This window comes from Pectinophora gossypiella, chromosome 13 (genome assembly GCF_024362695.1).
Source record: "Pectinophora gossypiella chromosome 13, ilPecGoss1.1, whole genome shotgun sequence".
In the NCBI taxonomy this organism is placed as follows: Eukaryota; Metazoa; Arthropoda; class Insecta; order Lepidoptera; family Gelechiidae; genus Pectinophora; species Pectinophora gossypiella.
In genome coordinates, this window is record NC_065416.1 from 12,281,587 (window position 1) to 12,306,936 (window position 25,350).

The following is a 25,350-nucleotide window of genomic DNA, read 5'->3' on the forward strand; positions in this document are numbered from 1 at the left end:
TCACACTTACTCTCCTTCTCAGGGCGGACAGAGCAGAGTTTTGGCACACAAGTTTTGTCATACATTGCAATATACCTACTATTATTATATAGTTACTATTACTCTAATATAAAATAGGTCATAATGGTAGACTTGTTTGCATCTCAAACGATGAACCCGGTTCAAACCCTGGTACCAGACTTGCATTAATTTAATTTAAACAGTTCACATCTAGCACACTTGGCCTGACCATTATAGGTAGCGATACAGCCTATCGTTAGCCTAACGGAAAGCTCGTGAGGTGCGTGTGCTTAGTTCATCTTGTGATGAATGTTACTTTGACTACCTCAATGGGATGCAAGATCTTGCTTATGTTATGTTATTATATTATCTGTGATACATAGATAAACTAATGCCTATAATACCTAATGGGTGGTAGAAATGTTTTGTTCTGAATATCATTGCCGATCAAAATTAATGTGCTCTTTTAATAACTATTATATTTTCATTTGTAGGTAACATAATATAGCGAGTACCCTGGTTGAGTCAAGATAATATAAAATAAGTGGAAAGATAATGTGGCCCAAGTAGTAAAGGAAAGGATGTGCAAACAGCCGAATGTGAATCTGGCAATAATGTGCCTGTTTAAATGAGTTTTAGTTGAGTACCAAATAGTTACCTAGGTTTTCCTGGGAAAAACACTGATCCAGCTTTTCTGATTCAACTGAGTTTGTGTATGGTTTTGAATAAATAACTAAACAATAGAAATGTGTCTTTTTTATTTTACTATCCCCTTTCCATTACATAGATAGATATCATTTAAAGTATAAATAATTAATTGTTCATTACAATTTATATAAAAGTAGTATTAGTATATTATAATTAAGATACCTACTTGATTATTAAAATTAACAAATTTAATGAAGTTGGATTTTTTTTTAATGACTAGAATGAAAATACAATAAATATTCAATTAAACTACTTCTTTAATTCAAAAGGTATTACATTTTGTTATTGTTAGATACAATACTAATTTCTTTTTTAACACTTTGCATTTTGGCGTGTCTTCAGTAATTGACAACCGTCTTCTCTTCGGCGTGTTGCACTGGTATGCTACTGCTGGCGGCTCCACGAGCTCTTCAAGTTCGCAGTCGCGAAGCCGTTTATTTTTGTACACCTTTTTCGGTGTCAGTACTTTAAAAGTACCTGATGAACCTAAAACGAAAAATAGTATGTATTAAATAATGTCGTGAATCTTATCTTCTTATCGTGGGTGGAATACCAGCCTCATCAACCCTAGTGTCAGGGTTATGATTGAGTCGCCAAAGGCCCCAAAAGATGAATGTAAAGCAAAGTTGTTGGAGATAACAATACCTAACATAAAGGAAGAAAAGGGCAATTATAACATTCATTAAAGTAGGTAGGTAACTAACGTATTAACGTAGCCATTTTATAAATATTAAAATGTGTATGATAAGTGATTCCTAAAAGATAGACATAGGTAGGTACTTATAAAAAACCACAATACATTGTTTTGTTATATCTCAAAACCATTAGGCAGCTTTTTCGATGAAAGCTCCCACTAGTCTTGATTTTTTTCGGACATAGATTGAACATCAGCGCTCAAAAAGTGGGACGCAAAGTTACTGTTAATATAGCGACGTGACAGTATTTCTCCGCGGTGCGCGATTAGGCGCCGAACTGGCAACATGCGAAGTGCGTGGTAAAAAGTTGCAAATATAGAAGCTCAAAGAAAAAAATATGTAACACTTCTTGTAAGTCATGACATTGGTGCTAATTCCTGTAAACACATCTAACTTTATTTTAAGTTATATCTGTCATTATTATTTTTTTCTTTTGAGATAGCCGCCAACAAACAGACGAGCGAATGGCGTGGGAGCTTTGTTTTATAATATTATTATAATGACAGATAGAATAAAAAAATAATAATGACAGATCTCTCAATGCGTCTTATCGGGGCTTCGGGGGATGCTAGGGCTGGTAGTTATTTCTGTCAGAGAATTAGCCTGGCGATTCAGAGGGGTAATGCTGCCAGCCTGTTGGGCACCTTGCCTCGATGTGACGCATTGGAGGAGGTGTTTTATTTATAGGGTGTGTTTGTTTTGTTTTTGTTTGAATAAATTGATTTTAATTATAATGACAGATATAACTTAAAATAAAATAAATAAAAATAATGATTAGATTACTGACGTGTTAAAGGCAACCAGACGAGATATAGAATGTAAACAAAGTTTCAGAGGTTCAAAACATTTATATTTGAATAAATTATCATAAAGTTCGAATTTTAATCGCTGTCGTCTGTACTAGACAAAGATGATTCGTCGGAAGAGTCCGAGTCAGCTGTGTTTATGATAAAACTATCTATCGTATTATCAATCATGTTGTCAATACTGTGTTTAAATCAACAACTACTCATAATACCAGCAAAAATCAAAAATAAAAGTAACAGAAACGGAATAATAAGAACAAAAATCTAAGTAGGTAAATACGGGGACGAAAAAATATGTATCACTTCGAACGCAATCCAAACAGAAATGAACATGTTCATAAAATGGCGGTCCAAATGTTGACAGCTGCAGTACCGACTGCTTTCCTGTACCTACCACGAAACACAACGACAGCTGTCGTTGACCAACTGACGCCATAACTGCGCGTACGAGTGATAAGGACAGAGATGATAATCCCTGGTTATCGCAATGTAACTCAGTAATGGTCCGTTTGTTTACCTTTTTGTATCTCGTCTGGTTGGCCTTACTTTACGTAGGTACCTATATGATTTTAGGTAGCTACGCTGCGGTATAGGTTTTGCGTGAAAGAGCCACAAACATAGTAGGTACCTACCTACTTAAGTAAGTGGAATGATAAGGCTTTATTACCTACATTAACTCGATTCATCTGCCACACACGATGCGTCAGGTCATCGTGTGTACCAATGTAACCTACCTACCTATAAAATGTATGACGAAATCGTGGGTCGCCCACCAATGAACTGTTTATTATAACACTGCCCGATCCTGATGCCCGAGCCCGCGATCTCGACGCATCGCGTTTGGGTAGTTTAATAACCGCTATAATATATACCTATAAGCCCTGTAAGCGCGGTGCACTGTTTTGTACAAGATTGTAAACAACTACGTCTCAATTCCGTGTGTCGAGCAACTATAGACTTTATGTCATTATAAAGATAAGATCCATTCTAGCTTGTTGCGTTGCGCGAGGTCACGTGTTATTACGATTGTAGGTAAGTAGGTAGGCAGGTACCTACCTACTGGCTGAGTCGCGCAAACGCAAATGATAGGTACGTACGATGCGATGCGATGCGTAGTAGGTACCTAGGTATGTAGGTAAATCTGCCTGTATGTTTGTTACCCCTTCAGGCTTAAACAACTGGTTACGTTATGGTAGGTTACATTACCTACCCATCTACGACAATCGCCGTCTGCGTAAAGTTGAAAGCGAAAAGCTACTTTTCTACCTATAGCTACCTAACTTACCTAGGTAGATACTTACCTATTAAGGTATTATAAACTGCTTATATACGTCCCACTGCTGGGCACAGGCCTCCCCTCAATCAACCGGAGGGGGTATGGAGCATATTCCACCACGTTGCTCCACTGCGGGTTGGTGGAGGTATTTTTACGGCTAATAGCCGGGACCAACGGCTTAACGTGCCTTCCGAAGCACGGAATCATCTTACTTTTTCGAACAATCACACCTGATTGCTTGAATCACCATTCAAGCCTGAAAAGTCCTTACCAAACAAAGGACAGTCTCACAAAGTGATTTCGACAATGTCCCCATCGGGAATCGAACCCGGACCTCCAGATCTTGAGCCTATCGCTCTAACCACTAGACCACGGAGGCTGTCAATTTGTCATTAAGGTATTAAGTAGGTATAGATAGTAGGTAGGTATCTTGGTATAGGTACAATAAAGTAATATTTTACGTCTTTAATTATTTTAAACCCTACAATTTATGTTAATACGGCTTTATTATAGTTTAGTTACTGAAAATGGTTCGGAATCGAGACGTCTATAGGCACCTATCGAACCTATCTATCATCACAGCCCGGACACTTCATACAAACAACCTATCCCCTACTTTAAACATTTAACTAGGTAGGTAGGTACCTACATTAACTTGTCTACATCTAAGTAGTAGGTAAGTTGTAATTAGCTAGGTACCTAACATTTCAAAAAAACTCAAGGTCGGTAGGTATCATTCATGTAGGTAATAACTCACTATCACTATACTAAAACCCAATATTATGTAGATATTCAAGCAATAGGTAGGTACCTAACTAACCTACAATAAAAATTTGATTGTATTTGTATTAATTCAGTGGTAGGTAAGTACCTACCTACCCAATTGTAGGTAATAACTTGACAAATTAATTGTGCTTACCTGGTGAGGAAGTGCTTCAGCGATTTTGAACGTCTTGAGTCTGATATGGTTCTGGAACTGCACTTCTCTGGAGTCTTTTTCTATGACCAGTCTCATTTCGTACATACTTGATATTGAAATGGTCAATGCATAAATACCTTGACCGCAAATTTTCTGCAGGCAAGTGGGCAATGTTCATATTACCTACAAGAAAAGAATATAATTTTCAATAAAACATAAATAGCCTATAGATGTTCCACTGCTGGATCGTCTCTACCCTCAAATAACAGGAGGTAATCGTTTTGGTGGTAGCCCGGACCAACTATATAATTTCTGAAGCAAAGCTTACTCTTACTTTTTCGGACAATTAAGTGACTTAGTCCGCAATGTCATAACTAAACAAAGATTAATGGTTGGATCATGGTAGTGGTTCCCTGGAAGAAATTGCTTAAACAGGCCTCCCATGTGTACTGTAGTAGGTATGTTGCATAAATTTTTGTATGTTCTAACTGTTTGTGATCATTAAAAATATTTGATTTGTGATGAATAATCTCACAAAGTAATTTTGATAATATCAGAAACAGTACCCGGACTAGCAATAATACACAGAGGCAGAATCTACTAAAACAGCAACTTTTGACATGTCTTATTAAGTTCTTGTAGGTACCTACCTATACATAATGTATGTATAGATTGTTACCTGCTGAAAGGTGGTCAGGTGTGAGCGAGACCAAGATACTAGGTATACCTCATTTGGGTTCCTGGCTTCTGTACACAGTCCCGATGTGTGAAATTGGTACAAAACTGTAGGTTTGGTAGATAGTAGTTTATCTTAGGTATCTATTAAGACTGTATAAGAAGAAATAAATTAATGTTTTATTTTTATTTATTTTCATCTTAAATTAAAAGTAAATGTGTAAGTTGATATCTGGGGAGCCAAAATGGCTACATCAAAGCAATTCATCTAAGAAAGCAATATTGCTATTTGACATTTGTTTGCATCACACACTTACTTTTATATGCACAAATGTGAAACTGCAATATTGCTTTCTTAGATGAATTGCTTCGATGTGGCTATTTTAACCGCCCTGGTCTATAAAATGTTCAATAAAACAGTCCAAAATTCAGCAATAATTATGTACTTGATTGACTTTTTTTAACTTTTGTCCCTTTTATTCCACAGTTCACTTGGAAATATAAATCCATCGCATACAGTATTGGTATATAGTAGGTACTTTACAAGTTTTTGACTATTCCAGTGCTTTAGTAGTTATAGCAATTGGTTCAGAATCTGGAGGCCCTGAGTTCCCAGTAAGAATATGTTAAAAATCACTAATTATGATTTTCAAGTTTGATTAGTATATCTATATGCCATGCTAAATTACCCAATTGTACAAAAGTTAATTTAATAATTCCAAATTGACATTGAGCACAATACCTAATTATATTATGTTCTTCAGACAGAAAAAACTGTTCTACTACTCTAAACTGTTGATCTCAGCTTGAGTTTAAGTATTACATTAATTATGGTAAACTAAATGATAAATGGTGACAAATGATAAACCGATTAGGTACCAAAATAATAGTCTAGCAAGTAGGGGGAGTGGCAATAACTTTCCCACCATGTTAATTAGGTATTTCTTTTTATTTTATTCCAGTTTTGATTGTCATTGATTCTGTCAAATTGTTTGTTTGATAACTTTTTGCAGTTTAATATTAAAAATAAATAAAAGTAAACATTTAACTACTTACCGCAATTCTCAAGCCATACTTTTAGGCGGTTGACGTCATCCCACGGAAAACGGAACATTGACTTCTGTTCCGAAGAATTTGTACAATTATAATAAGAACAAATTGTGTGCAGACATTTTTTATAACCACTGTTCCTGTGCCGCTACGTGAAAGCAGGTTTCATGAAGCCAAATCAAAGTCCGATTTCAGTCCAGGGTTAGTTTGTAAACCACAATCACGGTAATTGCCACAATACACAAAACGTAGAAGGCGCGTTCGACTCGTAATTCAAACGAAAACAAACATTTTCAAACATAGGTAGGTTACTAACCTACCTACGTTATTTGAAAGTTGCGTTTTTTTTTTGTTCTCAAATTTAGTTTTAAATGATATTTATACAGGTTATATTTTTTTTTTAAATTTGATATTGTATCTCCCGTAATTTATGAGAATTACAACTAAACATTTAATTAATTCAATAAAATGTATTTTGCAAATAAACACAATCTTTTAAAAACGTAATATTTTATTATCTGTGGCAAAGCTAGATCGATGTTGCAATAATTAACGATAGATGGCGCAACTTTAAGCGAGCTTCTTACACATAATTATAGATGGCGTTAATAAAAACGAGAACGTTCAACCCCTCAACAAGCTCCATACTCGACGTAGTTCCGACGTAAATCCGCTAGAGTAACCACTAAATTTAAAAATATAAAAATCTCCATTAAATGCCAATATCTTTGATTAACTTTTGGTTGGAGTATAACTTTTAAATTATAAAACATAATTTTAGTGCCTATTTATCGATTATTGGCTTTTAAAGAAACTTTAATTACAAATCGGTACTATTAGCGTCATCTATTGAAATTTTTTTGAACAATGTTTCCTAATGTTCGCGATGAGAACCCATGCTCTTAGTTATTTAGTTTTGACTACACTTTATATAAATTGTGTCTACAATGCACTATGTTACTATACACTGTCGTTACTAGTAAAGTTATATATGTATACAATGTTATTGTCCCAACAGCTCAAAGACGGAATGGCGCGTGCGAGCGATATCTGCAACCAACCTCCACCTGCGCACGAACCACATCTACGTGAGCTCGGACGACATCAAGGAGAGCGGCTACACCTACATCCTGCCCAAGAACCTGCTCAAGAAGTTCGTCACCATATCCGACTTGCGAGCACAGGTATGCGCATACGTAGATTGCGTCATTTAACTACATAACAATATTTAACATAACACAAGTGACAACATAAGTAACATAAGTATTTACAACATAACAGTTGCCCTTGACGTTATAAATGTACAGACTCTTAAATTTACACATACATATTATAACAGCAATATATTATATTAACGTAGATAAGAGCCAGTTTTTAAGAAGAAAAAAAAAACAGTGTAGTCGTAACATCTTTTATACTTCAAGTAGAACTGCGTTCATTATGGAGAGGACTATCAAGAACGATGCTGTTATTACGACAATCCTTAGTAATACTCGTTGTAAATATATATAAATAGACTTACACTGATCGATTGAGCGGCCTTACGGACTGAAACATCCTGGTGGGCGAATTTGAATGATGGTCTTTGACATTTTGTTGATACTGATAATTGCTAATTTCATTGTGACTAGATTATATTGACATTTGGATTAAATTGACCTTATGTAAATGTTTACTTTATATAATATTGAAAGTTTGTAAGACAATGTACTTATGTCATTGACCCGAATATGGTGTTACTATTGTTAAGATTATCCACATTACAGCGCAACACGATGCATGCACCATATTATTCACAAATAAATGTTGAATTTCGTTGTAATAATCATAAACGCTTGTCCTCAGATCGCGTGCTACCTATACGGCACATCTCCAGCCGACAACCCGATGGTCCGCGAGGTGCACTGCGCTGTGCTCCCACCGCAGTGGGGCACGCATCAGCAGGTGCACCTGCCGCGCGCGCTGCCTAAACACCCTGCGCTGGCGCATCTACAGCCGCTCGGGTGGATGCACACACAGCCCAATGAACTGCCGCAACTGTCGCCACAGGTAACATATACCACCTTGCAACTGGCCTTCTATCGTGTGGATTGTTAGGTGGATTACCGAACTCATCAACTTTGGTGTTGTCAGGGTTACTATTAAGGCCAAAGGCCCCTGACATGGCTCATGTAACAACTACATACTTACATTAGTAAATAGTAACCGGGGGCTTAACGGGACTTCCGAAGCACTAATCATAAGTCTATAATGTGCTAACCAAACCAAACGGAGTGATTTTTGTGATATGTCCCCACCGGGGTTCGAACCTGGGACCTCCGGTTCTTGAGCCCAACGCTCAACCACTGCACTCTGCACTGTATAGAGAATATGGTCCCCTGCACTAGACTGAACCAACTACTTCTTTATAATAATACCAGTGCTGATGCAATTGGATTCTCTATACTTTTACAAAAGATTCCGGCTACTGGTTTTTGTTGTTTGTTGGTTTCATCCACTGCTAATTCCTATATGATTTCATTTACACTTAAGCCTTTTTTTACCTTTGATGGGTTTTCTCTTAGCCCCAGACTTGCCCGAAGGCATTGATGAGGCCTAAGATGGAGCGAGCACGTCTGGAAGGTGCCTGTTCACTCTGGCCTTGAAAGCACGCGGGTTATATGCATTCGGAATTACAGAAGACGGCAGAGAATTCCTCTCCAGATTCCACTCCACAGCCTTTATTAACACACAATACTTACTTTTCCAGGACATCACGACACACGCGAAAGTAATGGCAGAGAATCCATCTTGGGACGGCGAAAAGACGATTATCATAACGTGCTCGTTCACGCCCGGCTCCTGCTCGCTCACTGCGTACAAGCTCACGCCCAGCGGGTACGAGTGGGGGTCACGCAACACCGATAGAGGAAACAACCCCAAGGGCTACCTCCCCAGCCATTATGAAAGAGTGCAAATGTTGCTGTCTGACCGGTTCCTCGGCTACTTCATGGTGCCCTCACAGGGCAGTTGGAATTATAATTTCATGGGTATGTATATTGTATTTGTTAGAAAAATCGTTTTATAAGTGTGTCTGATTTCAAGTAAGACTATTCAAACAAACGATTGATATGGTTACCTCACGCATTCCTAACTCTTAACACACATATACACCTTCCCAACTAAATAATAATTCTACTTTCCCCCAGGTGTAAGACACGACCCCAACATGAAATACGGCGTGCAGCTGGGCAACCCTCGCGAGTTCTACCATGAGGTACACCGACCGGCACACTTCATGAACTTCGCCGCGATGGAAGACGCCACCGCGCCCACGCTCGCCGCGGACAGAGAAGACTTCTTCGCTTAGATCCTGTGTGTCAGATTTGAAATGTAATAATAAGGAAACTTTGTTGTACATAAGACTACTAAAGTTTTAATAAATTTCATAACCTGTTTTATTTTTAGTTTGTATCGCAATAACTCGAGTAATGCAAGCCATTGAGGAGCTCGGTGGCGCAGCGGTAAACGCGCTCGGTCTGCGATAGTTGAAGTTAAGAAACTTTCGCAAAGGCCGGTCATAAGGATGGGTGACCAAAAAAAAAGTTTTCATCTCGAGCTCCTCCGTGCTTCGGAAGGCACGTTAAGCCGTTGGCCCCGGCTGCATTACCAGTCGTTAATAACCATCAATCCGCACTGGGCCCGCGTGATGGTTTAAGGTCCGATCTCCCTATTCATCCATAGGGAAGGTCCGTGCCCCAGCAGTGGGGACGTTAATGGGCTGATGATGATGAATGCAAGCCATTACCCGTTTTATACCATGGACCGAGCTAAATCTCATAAATCTGTAAAATGGTTACAAAATAGAAGAAAAGCCGTATAGATAAACGCTTCTTATTGGTGAATATTTATTAGCCATATCGTGAAAATAAAAGTACATTTTCTATACAAAAACGTTAAGACAAAGCGATGCTTACAAAGGATACGTTCTTCAAAAAAATCGTCGCTTATAGGTGCTGCGCTGCGCTAAAATTTCTTTCTAATTTTATCACAGCGCTATCTATATAATATTTTGTGGAACGTAGCATGGAAAAGCCCTCATTGACTGATCAATCACAAATCAATCATAATATAATGGTGTTGGTGTGCCACCCATTTTTTTCGTAATTCTCATAATTTTTAATATTGGTAACAAAGGTAAGAAACGTCAATGTCATTTTTTTTGACAGTTATCAAATTGTGATCGTGCGATCGTGAATACGGCGATAGTTGAAGTTTTTAATATCTCTAATTCATCTGAAGTTATTGAACTGAATACAACGCTGTAGTTTCTTCCAAAATGGGTGACCATGACGACTTCGAAGACAGCCAGTACCCGGACAACGACGAGTTCGTACCGTATGTAACGGCCGGCAACCTCGCACAAAGAAATGGCGCGAAAGTCACGTTATGGGGCAAAGTCACCAAGGTTTCTGGTAGCGAAGGCTTTTACGTGAAAACTGTGGACGACCAGGAAATATTGATAAGGCTAAAGAGGCCGGTAAATGACCCACTAAACGGTTGGTATGAAATTTATGGAGTTTCACAAGGAAAAAGTGTACTATGTGATGAGTATGTGCCACTTTCTGAAGAAATAACAAAGAACATCGATATAGAAGGCCACAAAGGGCTGGCGAGACTATTGGCTGCTTTAGATGACCCCTGGAATCTTGGAGATGATGGGTCTGGAATGGCTGGAGTTGTACCCATGGAAAATTAGTATGTAAAGTTTATTTAAGGTTAAGTTTAAGATTACTTTTTAAATGTAAAATGCAAAAAATATACAGCATATTTTTGTAAAATGTTTTTTATTTAGTTTATTATCACACATTCTTATACTAGGATACAGAATTGGCTCTTATTGGGAACTTGGATTACATTATTAATACTTATCAATCTAGGACAAAATAACTTACATACTAATTTGATTTTCACACCACAGATAAGCTAACATTATTTGGCAAACAAATCACACATTTGTACATAAAACTATTGACTAATAGACATCAGTTTACCGTTCAATATCGGTGTCCTTACTTCCATTTTGTAAGCACTAAGCAGTCTGCATCCAACATTGTACTCTGGGATATGCCCGGATGCCATTATCCTTGTTCTTCCTCTCCATGGATCTCATACGCTTCTCATGCAGCACAGCATTGCAGTATGCACCCTCGATACAGGTTACTGGACGATTTCTGAATAAAAAAAGGTATAGGTAAGTAAAGAATTCAGTTGTTATTACCCCCTAAACCAACCAGTGGATATGAATGTAATCACTATTAATAAGAATGAGAGATACCTATTGGATGGACTGATACTGATATGTTTAAATGAAAAAAAAAAATAGTCATTGAATTTTGTGGGTCTAGAGTGTAGAGTCTACATGTTATAACAAGTTTACATTGGCAGGATTAGTCACACTGTGCTATAAGCGCTAATTACACTTGCCAATCCATCCTGCTCGATGCGTCAAGGTCACGGGCTTGCCGATCAGGATCGTGTAGTCGAATAGCAAATTCGTGGGGCGTAACCATGGTAACCACGATCTCGAGCGATTTGATAGGGAGTAACCATGGTAACCACGATCTTGAGCTAGTGTAATAGCGTCGATTTTTCTAATCTCGATTTGACCTTGACGCATTGGTCTGGGTGGATTGGATAGTGTAATTACCGCTTTAGGTGGATAAGCTACCTACGAATCCACATTACCTACCTATTTAGACTTTATCAATTTGAGTGCAATTGTTATCTCCCCCACGTCTATTGTATAGGTGACGCAGTCACGTGCGACGCGATACATAACGCTGGCGTAGACCAATAGATGCAGTGAAGAAGATAAAACCATAAAAATAATAACTACCTTTAGCAATAATTGTATACATACACAACTTTTCCAGCGCGATCTATCTTCTGCATTTCAGACTGTAGCTTCACACTGAGAGGGCGATCTTTCCCTCCTCTGAGGGCCAGCTCCGTGAGGTACCTCTTGATATAATGCTTCAACTGAATGTTCTCTCTCGTCAACTTAGCTTTCTCTGCTTTCAGACACATGCTCTGGACTCTCACTGTGTTGAGCTTTAACATGAATTTGGTCATCTTACTGTATTCCTTGCACTCTTCCTGTGGAAATTAAAGACGTAGGTAGGTAGGTAAATAGGCGCTGTTTATGTTATGTTTTTTTAAATAAAGTCAATAATCCTACTTCAATATATAAGGTGTTAGTGACATCGTAACGAATACTGAGGGATGATTCCGACTATGATTCTGAGTTAATATCAATTGGAATTTTCTTTCGGAATAATTTATGAAAATTTTACTAAAAATTTCACTTGACATTAACTTAGAATCATGGTCTGAATTATCCCCCTCAGTATTCGTTACGATGTCACTAACACCCTGCATATTGAAGATACGCCCGGTATGAACTATTCAATAATTAAAAAAAGAATAAGTCAACGTACAATCATGTCCGGGTCTAAATGCGTGAAGTCTTCGGCCCCCGTGCTGCTGTCAGCCGTCATGAGCACGGCAAAGTCGCCATCAGTCTCGTACTTCCGGCAGATCTCGAACAAGTGACTGATTTTGTCCAATTTCTCTTTGAATTCCTCCATGCGCTAGAAATAATGTCGAGAATAACAACCGTATACTAAGATGTTAATAAAGATGTTATCTACTAACTATAGGTATACCTTAATCAGCGTTGCCAGACGTCCCGATTTTGGCGGGACGTCCCGATTTTTAAATCAAAATTTTATGTCCCGCGCGGGACAGGCTCAGTCCCGCTTTTTGGGAAATAACTCGACCGTGCGTTCAACGTACTGAGAAAGCGCGGGCGGATGGCACAGACAAGGTGTGGACTGGAAATTTTGATTTTGTTTTCCGTTTTTTTTTATTCGGAAGACGAATAAGACTCAACTATTTAACGATAAGGTGAATCTGATTAAAAATATCATATTTTTATTCAAATACATTTTCTATGGATATTTTTGCTATCTATTGTCACGTAAACGTAATTTTAACTCAAAAGATAAATATATTTTTTTATTATATACGTTTTTTTTACCATGTCCCGCTTTCGACGAATGAATCCCGCTTTTTTCATTCAAAAAGTTCCAAAATCCCGACTTGGCAAAAAAAATCTGGCAACGCTGACCTTAATAGCATCCTGGCTGCAATTGACCATGACTTCTAGTTGGTGGCTGCTCCTACTTGTCTCCGTCTTGTCTTCTTTCTTCATCTGCCGGTACCGTATGGCTAACTCCTCCTTATGTTTGTTCATCCTCTCAAGTTTGTATGACATCCTCTCATTCGTGTTGATCCATTCTCTTTGCAAGTTCATTAGGACCTCCTGGGAAATGGAGCGAATGGAGAGTAAGTTGGTATAACTGTATAATTTTAATAGCAGGTAACAATGAATAATCCTCTTTTAAACTAAGTACATTGGGAGTCTCTTTCAAATAGAAAGATTATATTATAAAGCCGGTGGTGGCTACAGTTGTTAGAACTTATAGGGATATTCAACTATTTAGAACCTTTTCCTAGTAAGTTTCGTCTTGTCAGCCAATCATCCTGATTTCGGCCCAGAAATGCTGGCCAAAAATAAATTTACTATATTCCGGTAGACCTTATCCAACTGAGCATTTGTTATTATGGCACCAAAGCTGTAGGGTTAACATCTTCGGTTTTATTTGAATTTAAAAAAACTATATTTCTCATAATACATTTTTGGTAAAAATGTGCCGGCCGAGAAATAATGTTGGTACTTATATCCTGCAATCGAGTCAATTTACTATTGAAATACTTGCTAGGTTCTTTACATTTTCCAGTTACAGTCCTTTTTTTCCATATTATATTATTAGGTACTTAACTAAGTACTTTGGATACCTCAAAGACATAGTATTATTCCTTATATGAATGTATGGGATTAACTGTCTGAGAACTGATATTAGGCAGCTGCCTAATATCAGTTCTCAGACAATATTTTATGTTTATTTTTTTAAAGAACGTCTAGGGCCCGCTGTGCCGAAGTTTTTCTTGTAGCTTCTTTTCCCCGGCTATACAGAGTGTGAGAAGCTGCGTTAGGCGGATGAGACGTTCGTTATTTAAAAATTTACGATTCAAAGTGTAACTATATTACTTAACCTACTGAATACTGAATTTGAATATTCTATGCTCAAAGTTTACATTGTTCAATACCGAAACTGATCATGTAAATATCTTTCCCAGATTATATACAAGACTATAAAGTTATTTTGTAGATCTACTTAAACAGATATTGACGTGCGGATACTGCGTGTTGTAAGTAGATACTTACAGTAGCCTGTTGAATCTGCACGTCGTTCCTGGCAATGTCTCGCTGGTAGAACTCATCTTTCTCCTTCAAAGTGTCATAGTGTCCGATGATGGGCTTGTGCTGCTCCAAGTATGAGGAGTATACTTCGCGCAGCTGGCTCCAGTAGTATTCTATCTCCAGTTGCTTTGGACGGCAGAAGCTGAGCATGTTGTCTTCGTGCTGTTTGTTGGAAAAAAGTAAAGACATAGGTACATAAGCTCACAACAACTTATGCCTCGATTGGGGAAGTTAGAGCTACATCCATCGCTAGATGAAATAAGCACCCATACCTCACCGAGCTTTCTGTTACGTCCAAATAGTACCTATAGGATATCAAGGCAGATGGCCACCATCCCGATGGGTGGATGATATTGTGAGGTATGCCGGAAACCTCATGACTTAAATTGCCAAGGACCGAAAGGGATTGCGTGGAGGTGAGAAGGCCTATACCCACCTTTGGGTATATACATCCTCACCAGAACGATAAACTTCACCAGTTAAACTCGTAAGACGGATGGACTTTACACAATCTCTTAACCAGCTGCATGCAATGTTTGCGGGGCATTATTCGTCAAATAAAAATGCAGCAATAGACGCGTCAAAACAAACTGACAATGACCATAACATCAGCCATAACAACTTCATCAAAATTAGAACATTCCGATAATTTTAGATTGGTTCCAGGGGATTTCCTGTGATTACACTTGCCACATCCTGGACGATCGTGACATGTCACAGTGTGACAACCGTGACAGATCCGTTGTGACGCCTATTGTGATCAGCTGATGTGATAGACCAATTGCCATTGAAAGTACTCGTGAGTCTTACGCTAAATTACGGTGCGATGTTCAGAATTTTAGACTGACACTCGTACTCTCTAAATAGATGAGGCAGAAGACACCTTGTAAACATTAACGAGGATATGAATTCCAAAATGATGAACCGTATGGATGGTATGTGATTTTTAGATTTCTTCTACAGGAGCCATAGGTATTGTACAAGTTGTTGACGAGTAAAGTACATACGCAACGTGACAAAATTTTGTAACGGTCACGAAAGTTTGTTCAAGTTTTCTGTTGACGTTGACCAACCCGATAATTTACAAGCATGAATACTTATCAAATGTAGGTAGGTACACTTAGGTTAGGCACCTATGAAAGCATAGTTTTTAGACTTCTATTTTTGTCCGGCCAAGTAGTTAATAACATTTGCGGCAAACCTACAATAAGTCCCGTAAGAAAATAGGCTTCCATAAATCAAGGAAATTGTATCGCTCGACGCACACTCGTCATTCGAATGTAGTTTACCACGCGAACGTAGTTTGGATGATGCACCCATACATCTGATGACTACCGAGGGTAGTGGAGCGTGAAGTCTATATATATGAGTAGTGGCACGTTTTGATATCAACATTGTAATGAGTGGAGCGAAAGTGAAAATGCGGGTTGAAACGCGGCAGTTTTTTGTATTTCTTGCTTTGGTGCTTCATTGTAGTGTAAGTATTTTTAAAGGAAGTGAGATTTAGGAAGAAGCTGATGCCTTGTTCTCTAGTAAGCCCTCATTCAGGACGCCATAGTCATACTAACTTTTTTAGGTATTTGGAAGTCCATCCGAAATCAATAATATAAGATTGAACAAGAACTTTGCTACATCCATACTAATATTATAAATGGGAAAGTATAATGTGTGTGTCTGTCTGTTTGTTTTGTCCATCTTGGCAAAACGGAGCGACGAATTGACGTCATTTTTTTAAGTGGAGATAGTTGACGGGTTGAAGAGTGAAATAGGCTATTTTTTGTCTCTTTCTAACTCTCCACTTCCCTGAAATGGGGGGTGGAACCTTGTATGAAGCATTCTACAATTAAAGCTACGTAGAAAGCTAAAAATTGGCATATGGACTATTTATGACCGACAAAAAAATTGGGTATAGTTTTTTTAGGTTGGGCAGCTCCAACCCCTTCAAAGAATCGGTGAAATTTTATATGGATTTTTTTGCAGTTTTCAAGGTAGGAAGCCAATTAGGAAAGGGGGAACCGTGTTACCCCGAATTTAAAACGAGCGAAGCCCCGGGCAAAAGCTAGTATCTAATATGTGGTATTAATATACGAGTAGGTACTTAGGTACTTATGCACATTATTGACACGGATTGGAGTGTATAAGATACTTTACTTCATGTTTTGAATAGTACCCACCCACCTACATAGGTATTTAAAGTTGCTTAAAAAAAAGGCTGTCTTCCAAAGAAACAGAGACGGAGTGACGATATTATTACTGATTCAGACATTATTTTTACATACCAGGCACTAAACTGTCGATCGGATGGACGCCCCAAAGAAGATGAACTGAAAACCATATACAGAAACTGCCTGAGGAAACAAGACGGGAAGAACTCTAGTAGTACCAGAGGGTATGCTGATGACGATTGGAGGGATTCCAAAGGACACAGTCAGAGGTCCCCTTGGGACAGAGAAAGTCGGTTTGGAAGAGATGATCGGAGGGATGATAGGATGGGAACTGGGAGAGAAGATGGGTACCGTGAAGATAGAGTGGGCAACGACGGCATGTATAGAGATGATAGGATGAGCAGTAGCTATGATAGAATGGGCTCCAATTATGATAGGACTGGCACTAATTATGATAGGACTGGTAGTAATTATGATAGGACGGGCAGTAATTATGATAGGACGGGCAGTAATTATGATAGGACAGGCAGTACTTTTGATAGGATGGGCAGTAATTATGACAGGATGGGAGACAGGGAGGACAGGATGTCATCGAATAATAGGATGGGAGGTCGGAATGACATGATATCGAGTCGCAACAACGGATATGGAGGCAGCCAAATATCTGCAAGAGATGACTTTCCACAAAATGAAGATTTTGGTGTAAGTTTTCTATTTCAACCATTTCACAGTGAACTTTCGAAAGTGCTTTTTAGGTAGTTTTGGTGGTGCAATTCTTCTGTAACTATAAAATTAAGTACAAGAAGTGTATTTATTTTTATACGTACAAGTATTCTCATGCTGCTCTATCCCGCTATATTACATAATATTCAATATCTCCTATACTTAAAGGTTACCTGGAAGAGATTGCTACTTAGCAATAAGGCCGCCTATTGTACTCATTCTTTTTTTCTTTTGTTTGTATTCTGTTTTTTCCTGTTTGTGCCATAAAGTATTTATTATGCTATAAGAGTACCCTTTTGTTTTTACGTAACTTAGTAAAAAATGCGCCACCAAAATTACATAAAAGGCAAGCTTCAGTGTTCAACGGCCCGCCTACGAGGATTAAATTCCAAGAAAAGATCTTTAAACTTCAGTCCTAGGATCATTAATACTCATATAATTATATCACAGACTACATTCCTCAGTAACCAGTAGTGTAGGATAGGTGAGCACAAAAAAAAAGTTTTCATCTCGAGCTCCTCCGTGCTTCGGAAGGCACGTTAAGCCGTTGGTCCCGGCTGCATTAGCAGTCGTTAATAACCATCAATCCGCACTGGGCCCGCGTGATTGTTTAAAGCCCGATCTCCCTATCTATCCATAGGGAAGGCCCGTGCCCCAACAGTGGGGACGTTAATGGGCTGATGATGATGATGACATTCCTCAGGAAATGTACAGATCATCGACTCAGTCCTCCAGAAGGATCAAGCGCGAGAAGCGAGTAGGCACCAACTCTGGACAGCGCAGTCAGTACAATCCCAACACGAGCCAAAGACCAACCTTCGACGACTTCAGAAATGATGAGAGGAACTCCAGTAATTCCAGTAAACTTGCTGATCATAAAGCATGCGCAATGCACTGCTTCCTGGAGAATTTGGAGATGGTAAGATCAGGGTGGTTAAAAGGCCACATTAAAGCATTTCATTTAAAAAAGCAATATTCCTCTTTTTATCGTGTCGATGGCAAACTAAATAGTATCGGTCCAAAACTTGGCAACAAGTATGGCGCTATCTGCAGCGCTCATCAGATCCTCCTGCGTAAAGCAATATTGCATTAATATGAAATTAATTCTATGCACAAATTTCAAATTGCGATATTGCTTTTTAGATGGAATTGCTTCTATGTGATGTTTTTAACCCCGCAGGGAGATTTATGATGCGGCTGTAAGCGGTAGAGTTGGAATCTGAATCTGAATTTGAATCTGAATCTTTATTTGCTTTAAACACGGTATACAGAGATGGAATACCTAAATTATACAGGTCCATGACATGTTTAGCCAAACGAAGGCCTAGGCATACATACCGCGATTAGATCCAGGATGTTTTAAAAACAGGCCAGGTCAAAAATACTCTAAACCGGCGAGCATGCGTGAAGTCTATGATGGGAGTGGAAGAAGTGGTGTGTGAGGATCGTGAAACAAAATTTCGTTTTTTATCATCATCATGTCGTCCAAACCGTATCCGGCGACGGCGACTCCTAAATATCTATCCCGGGTCGTTGTTGTGGTGGGCTCTGATGTGGCTGGCGAAACCGAACTTCGACTTGAAGGTCCGGTCACACGGCACACAATAAAGCTGGCCTAACGAATTTTGTGTGTAGTTATAGAAGGATTTCGGCCGAGTCTTCCGTATTTGTCGCTTTGCGTCGAGATCTTGTAAACGCTTTTCTTCAAATATTTTTTTTTTATAGACAGGCGACAACGGAATGCCAGACAGGTATCTTGTGACGCACGCGATCACAAAAGACGTCAAGAATGAGGACCTCAGGGACTTCCTTCAGGAATCTATCGAGGAGTGTTTCCAAATCCTAGATAATGGTATGAAAATATTAAATAAATTTACGAGTATTTACCTAGTGGTAATGGTATGAGCATAGCGTTGAAAATGTTGGGAGACGGACTGGGACCGCGTTTCAGTGTCCTACCCAACAAAAATGATAAACTATAATAATTATGTACCATGTCTCATTAACTTTTTTGCAAATAAAACCGTAAGTCTCATTAGATGTCAAATACGATAGTGCGACAAGGTTCTAAAGTGGGTACATGATATTGCTCATGACTGTACTTACATAAAATATGTTGTTGTTACCAAAAAGAGCATTAGAATATAACCCCGTAAATATAAAGTCGACGCTAAGCGTCAAGGGAGTTACTATTGTAGTATCTATTGCATAAAGGCTAGGTGTCATAATATCTTGTCTGCTTTGTACTATAATCCGTCTGTGTACAAACTGTTAAATAAATATTTTTTTGAGTAGTAGGTATCTTCTTTGTTAATTATTTTATTTCAAATAAGTCTATGTATTTAAAATCTCATTTTTACCCGACTGCGTCGAAGCAAGAAAGACGCTTAAAAATTGTTTGACCGCTATGATTTGTCAATAAACATAACTTATATTCACAAGGGATCTTGGCGAGGTAGGTAGGTACGCTACCTTACAAGTTTATCCATGATAATTACGTTGAATAAATGATTCTGAATCTACCCTATATGCTATGTACTACGGAACAAAATTTTTGTGGCCCCCGATGCTATTGCGAAATGAACCAACTCTAGGATTTATTATTAAATATTTGTCTATTTCAGAGAACACAGAAGATAAATGTGAATTTTCCAAGAATTTATTGATGTGTCTGTCGGAGAAGGGACGAGCTAATTGTGACGATTGGAAAGATGACATACAATTTTAATAACATCCTAACTATAAGAGCCATATCTTACTAGGACACAATAGTGGCGCCATCACGGTTACGCCACCAACAAAATAGTTGCAGTTGACCACCAACCAATATATATTTTTTAGTAGCGCGATCGTTGTCGGCCACTATGATGTCCTAGTGAGATAGGGTCCTTACTTCGGTAATTTATTTATTTTGTAATCCTTTAATTATAATACTTATACCTATAACTTTGTGTCATGTATGCATTTAGATCGTAAGTGTACCTAATCTAATCACTGATAAATAAATATATACCTATTTGTAATGGTAAAAAAGCTTTTACTTGTCTTTAAATAAAATTCAGTTTATTTACTAGACACAGGGAAGCGTTTTGGTGCGAGATACTTATAATGTTCAAGTTTATTATGTTCGTATGCATACAAATTCAATTCTATACTCCCACCCCCCTAGCAATATTCCGTTTTTTTCACAGGGTGTGCTTACCTAACCCGCGAATTGAAAACCAGCAAACAGCAAAATGCAGGTTAGGTCACATTCACCCGAAAATGCATTTCGCGGGAATGTGGGTTTTCTCACGATGTTTACTTTCACCGTTGAGCACGTGATATTTATTTATGATCCCAACATGTCTTCGAAAACAAATTCGACAATTATTGGTTTAGGCCTGTGCTGGATTCGAACCCGCGACCTCAAATTGAGAAGCAAGCGTACTACCAACCGGACTACCACGGCTCCACACGGTTCGGTTTCTATACTCTGTTAGTACTATTTTATTTTATTTTCTCCCATCTCTCCACGAATGTGTGTTGCTTTGGAGAGCCTTAGCCCATAGTGTCTTAGCAGTCTTACCTCAAGTTTAGTATCACTAATAGCAGTAGCTCTCTCCAGACCCTTAGTCTTCATGTAGTTCTGGAAGTTCCTGTCCTGGATGAAGATGATAAGCTTCAGTTGGAACTCAGCTCTGTCCTGACTATCCGTGATGTCTGTCTCCTCTTTGAGCCAATTGTCCAAAAGACTGTTCTTCTGGTGTTCGTATTCTGATTGGAGTTTGTCCAGGCGTTGGGACCCTATGCCTGGTAACAGACGTGCATATTTATCGTAATGACTATAAAGTATTGAGGTATTTCATTCTTCTCTGAAGAATGGAATAAAAGAGAAGAGGCCTTTGCCCTGAGACTTCGACGGCTAATAAGGTCCTAGAACAAGCGTCCTATAGAGCGGCAGTGGGATAGTGTCCTTTCTAACATGATGGACAATTGTTCCGGCCAAGTAGTTAATGTCATCTGTGGGAAATCTACAATAAGTCACGTCAAAAGATGGACAATTGTTACGGGCGATAGGCTGAGCCTTTGTGTTAGATACCAGCAGCATTCTAGATACTTATTAAATAATTAATAATTTAAATGTATCATTAAGTAATTGTAATAATTAACAATAATAAATAAACAGTTCTTAGCACATGTCAATTTCAGGCACATTCGGGCATTCTTTAAATATGTAGTTATATACACAGACTTGTGGATTGCGTCAATATTTTTTTTTTGTTGAACATAGTCTTTTATGAAAAGATGTTTTCAATCTGCTTAATAGCATGATAAGGTCAAAAAGGTACTTAAAGGTAAAAATACAGTCTTGAACATTATACAAAGTTACCATAAGAGCGTTCCAGGCGCGAGATTTTTTTGAGCTTTAAGGACGGTATTAATAAACTAACCTCAGCTTCAAGACTGCTCTCAAGATCGTGTCAATGTGACAGTTCTCATATAAAACAGAGACTTGAGCATGGTCTTGCGACTGCCCGCAGCTGAGATTAGTTTATTAATACCACCCTAAGTAAAGTAAGATTTCTGTGAGGCAATATATTTTGTTGTCGAAGAATGAGCGTTGAAGATATAGCCAAATATTTTCCACTTACCAAGGAAGTAGCTTAAGGTTTCAGTGTGCGCCTGGAAGGCCCGGCGATGCTGTTCATCGGAGACATCGATGGCGTGAATCAGTGACGAGATCTGTCGGTTCTTGCGTTCCACCGTCTGGTTGAAGCTGATCATCAGACCCTGCAGGAAGATCATGAGTAAAGCACATGGATAGAGATTTCATAAGAATAGTGTGAATTTTAGAGACTCTAGAGATGACTATAAACATGCGTTGCACTTTAATTGGTTTGATCACTTGATGCAAATCATTTGCTACAAATAACTATTATTGTATTGAGAAACCGTGATGGCTTTGTGGCAAATCGAATCCTGTAGTGAATTTCAAACTTCTATTTTGATTTCTTTGGGATTGCTAACTGTGCTTTGCCATTAACGTTAGTAAAAGCTATTTCTGTGTCACTAATGGTCTAGTAGGTATATTTAAGATAAGATAATTATTTATCGCATTCCTGATGTTATTACATTGGTCTTAAAAGTAGAGGAAAGTAGAAATAGGAACCCTGTAAGGGCACTACATCATAGTCAACACAAGTAGGTTTACTTAATTTAAAATTTAATACACAATGAAAATAGAAAACGGAGGATAAAAATAATAATGATTAAATTTAAAAACAATACGTACATTTATTAATTAGTAAGTACCTAACAGATTTTATTTACTAAGAAAATGTCTGCAAATTCCCAAAGAACTACAAACTTAGTGTATATTGAAATCATAGGTATTGTGATGGTGTGCTTGCCAGCCAAGATGATGTGCCTAGAAGAGGTCATATCATCACAGTAACAAGTCTTCTTCTATCGTGTGTCCCTGGTGTCAGGGTAACTAGTCACACAGTAACTAGTCATCGGCGGATACTCACTTCTATATCCTGACCCATCTGCTTACACTTGATCCTGCGCAGGATGTACCGCCAGCCCTGGTTGATCTTCGCCGTGTTCATCCTGCTGTACGCTTCTTCTTTATCCAATTTGTTCTGAGAATACAACTCAATAAATTCAAATTCAAAAATATCTTTATTCACTAGCTAAAGTAATACTGTGAATCGTCATTTTTTGACACTACTGCAAGTAACATAATTTCCCTAGCATTATCGCATTTTGATGCCATTTGTTCCGCTTGTCTAACCTAACAGTTTGACAAGTCCGATCCTTTACAGAAGCGCCTGCCAATCTGGCTTACCTAATAGAAGAGAAAACTAGCCAAATATAGGTTTGGGTCATAATGTCTCCGAAATTTATCTATTGTAAGTAAGTACCTATATTTAGGACGAGCTCGGTGGCGCAGCGGTTAACGCGCTCTGCGATTGTTGAAGTTAAGCAACTTTCGCAAAGGCCGGTCATAGGATGGGTGACCACAAAAAAAAAAAGTTTTCATCTCGAGCTCCTACGTGCTTCGGAAGGCACGTTAAGCCGTTGGTCCCGGCTGCATTAGCAGTCGTTAATAACCACCAATCCGCACTGGGCCCGCGTGATGGTTTAAGGCCCGATCTCCCTATCCATCCAGAGGGAAGGCCCGTGCCCCAGCAGTGGGGACGTTAATGGGCTGGTGATGATGATGAAGTAAGTACCTATATTTAGTACTTAATATTATCATGAAATAAATAGGTGACTAAGTATATAAATATGGATCAGTAACAAACATTAACAGGATAACATTTATGAAACAAATAAAAGAGATGGTGCAGGTCGTGTCGTATCGGGAGGTGAAGCTTTTGGCGGGAAGAAGAGAGCACCGACAAGAGCGCAGCTCTTAAATAGAGAGAGAGAACAAACATTTGATTATGATTAGTCAATTCAGGAGTACCTATTGCTCCCTCCCTGGTTGCGTTTGTAGTAAGTACATTAGCTTCTGTAGTAAAAGGTTACTTTAATACTTGGCGATGAGCTTCTACCTCCAGCGAGTCTCTTCCTCCATGTCTTCTCACCCGACTAGCTTACTTAGTTTTAAAAGAGATAGCAGTTAGATCGTATGCTTGATTCTGTTACTTTTAAGTTTAACACTAGTATGTATAAACATTATCTGAAATGTTTATGTTAGCAAATCCCTTCAATTGTCTTCCTTAAAGTTTGAAACCACAACATCGTAAATGTATTGATAACATTCATAGTATAAGTTTTAATAGGTGTTATTAGCCTGATAAACGTTGTTAATTATTTTAGATTTTTTGCTAACAAGACAGTGTCATGTTATCAAATTAAGTTGTACTTATGATGAAATAAAGAACACTTAAAAAAAAGAGATAGCACTTACCTTAATAAACCGGGCGATGAGCTCTCTCTTCCTCCGACGAGCCTCCTCCTCCATGTCAGCTCGGTGCTGAAGGTAACGAGCTCGCTCCTCATCTGACATACGAGCCAACTTGTTCACCTTGCCCTTCTTACCCATCTTGGATCGGTTTTGTTACCTGTCAAGGAATTAATGGGTACTTAATGGGAATTATTTTCTCTCTCCTACTCCAAATCACGGATCATCTTACTTATAGACAATCAGGTGATCAGCCTGCAATGTCCTAACCGTACTAGGGATCACAAAGTGATTTTTGTGATGTGTATCCACCGGGATTCGAGCCCGGGATCTCCGGATCGTGAGCCTAACCTTCAACTACAGAACCACGGAGACCTTTTGCAGGCTACTCACTATAAATGGAATATTTTCCTATCAGGGTAGACAGACCAACGAATCGGCAAAATATATAAAACCGCTTTTCCTCCTTTCTAGGCCTTGTGAGCAGCAAGCATAAATACCTTAGCCTTTAGTTAGTAGTTCTTGGTTTATAAACATAGGTAGGTAGGGGCTTTAGAGTACTGCGGGGCGGAAGGCAAGAGGGAAACCACTGCCCTTTTCTCCCTAAAAAGTAGCATGGAGAATGCTACACCGACAAGAGCGTGGCTCTTAAATTAGTGACGTACTTACTTAAATGTATATTTGCAATAGGTACTTACTTGTTTAAGACAACAATAAAAGTGCTGCTTTTTGGATACTCCGGGAAATTATCGGCGACTGCAGTTAGTAGGTAGTAACTGAATGCACCAACATAGATATATATAGAGATGTTGTATTGAACAAACTAACTAATTAATAACGTCACGAAGCGACAAGTTCGGCTTAACTTTGTCACGTGCTTTATCACTTGTTAATTAAATTGTACCCAAACGAAACGGAACCCTACACTATTGCAGAAAGACTCATTTTGAAACAACCTTGGCAATACTTGAATTTCCGTAAAAATGTCCATAAAAAGGGGTTTTTATGTTATAGGTAAGTACTTCATTTAAAAAAGGTACTGCAATTTCTGATCGTAAAAGTTAAAT

The 25,350-nt window shown here is 38.5% G+C and overlaps 3 protein-coding genes and 1 long non-coding RNA gene across 4 annotated transcripts in view; 2 read left to right on the plus strand and 2 right to left on the minus strand.

Moving 5' to 3' along the window:
- Positions 1-9,569, plus strand: part of LOC126372090 (pre-mRNA-processing-splicing factor 8) — a 34,022-nt gene extending 24,453 nt beyond the window's left edge. The window contains exons 32-35 of the mRNA XM_050017629.1: positions 7,148-7,313; positions 7,975-8,178; positions 8,879-9,158; positions 9,318-9,569. Of these exons, the coding sequence (XP_049873586.1) occupies positions 7,148-7,313; positions 7,975-8,178; positions 8,879-9,158; positions 9,318-9,478 (811 nt within the window). The 3' untranslated portion in view covers positions 9,479-9,569. The remainder of the gene's footprint in view (positions 1-7,147; positions 7,314-7,974; positions 8,179-8,878; positions 9,159-9,317) is intronic.
- On the minus strand, positions 988-6,797 carry LOC126372212 (uncharacterized). The gene is made up of 3 exons (XR_007567132.1): positions 6,136-6,797; positions 4,405-4,587; positions 988-1,194 (listed from the first exon to the last, which is right to left on the minus strand). It is a non-coding gene; the product is annotated as an uncharacterized LOC126372212 (long non-coding RNA).
- A 778-nt stretch (positions 9,570-10,347) lies between the features above and the next one.
- On the plus strand, positions 10,348-10,949 carry LOC126372195 (uncharacterized). The gene has a single exon (XM_050017862.1). It carries the CDS (start codon positions 10,448-10,450, stop codon positions 10,865-10,867), a length of 420 nt encoding a protein of 139 aa, XP_049873819.1. The 5' UTR covers positions 10,348-10,447; the 3' UTR covers positions 10,868-10,949.
- Positions 10,950-10,983: 34 nt separating this feature from the next.
- Positions 10,984-25,089, minus strand: LOC126372144 (dynein regulatory complex subunit 2). Its single transcript, XM_050017758.1, has 10 exons — positions 24,982-25,089; positions 24,290-24,443; positions 22,899-23,012; positions 22,020-22,158; positions 20,954-21,177; positions 14,462-14,659; positions 13,301-13,495; positions 12,609-12,761; positions 12,032-12,267; positions 10,984-11,342 (listed from the first exon to the last, which is right to left on the minus strand). Exons 2-10 carry the CDS (start codon positions 24,422-24,424, stop codon positions 11,201-11,203), a joined length of 1,536 nt encoding a protein of 511 aa, XP_049873715.1. The 5' UTR covers positions 24,425-24,443; positions 24,982-25,089; the 3' UTR covers positions 10,984-11,200.
- Positions 25,090-25,350: the final 261 nt, after the last annotated feature.

Coding starts and splice junctions, on each gene's coding strand:
- LOC126372195 (XM_050017862.1), top strand. CDS start 10,448: ATGGGTGACCATGACGACTTCGAAGACAGCCAGTACCCGGACAACGAC.
- LOC126372144 (XM_050017758.1), bottom strand. CDS start 24,424: ATGGGTAAGAAGGGCAAGGTGAACAAGTTGGCTCGTATGTCAGATGAG. Junction 21,178..22,019: donor AACCTTAAGCTACTTCCTTG/GTAAGTGGAAAA, acceptor GTCTGTTACCAG/GCATAGGGTCCCAACGCCTG. Junction 11,343..12,031: donor GATCGCGCTGGAAAAGTTGT/GTATGTATACAA, acceptor TTTTTTATTCAG/AAATCGTCCAGTAACCTGTA.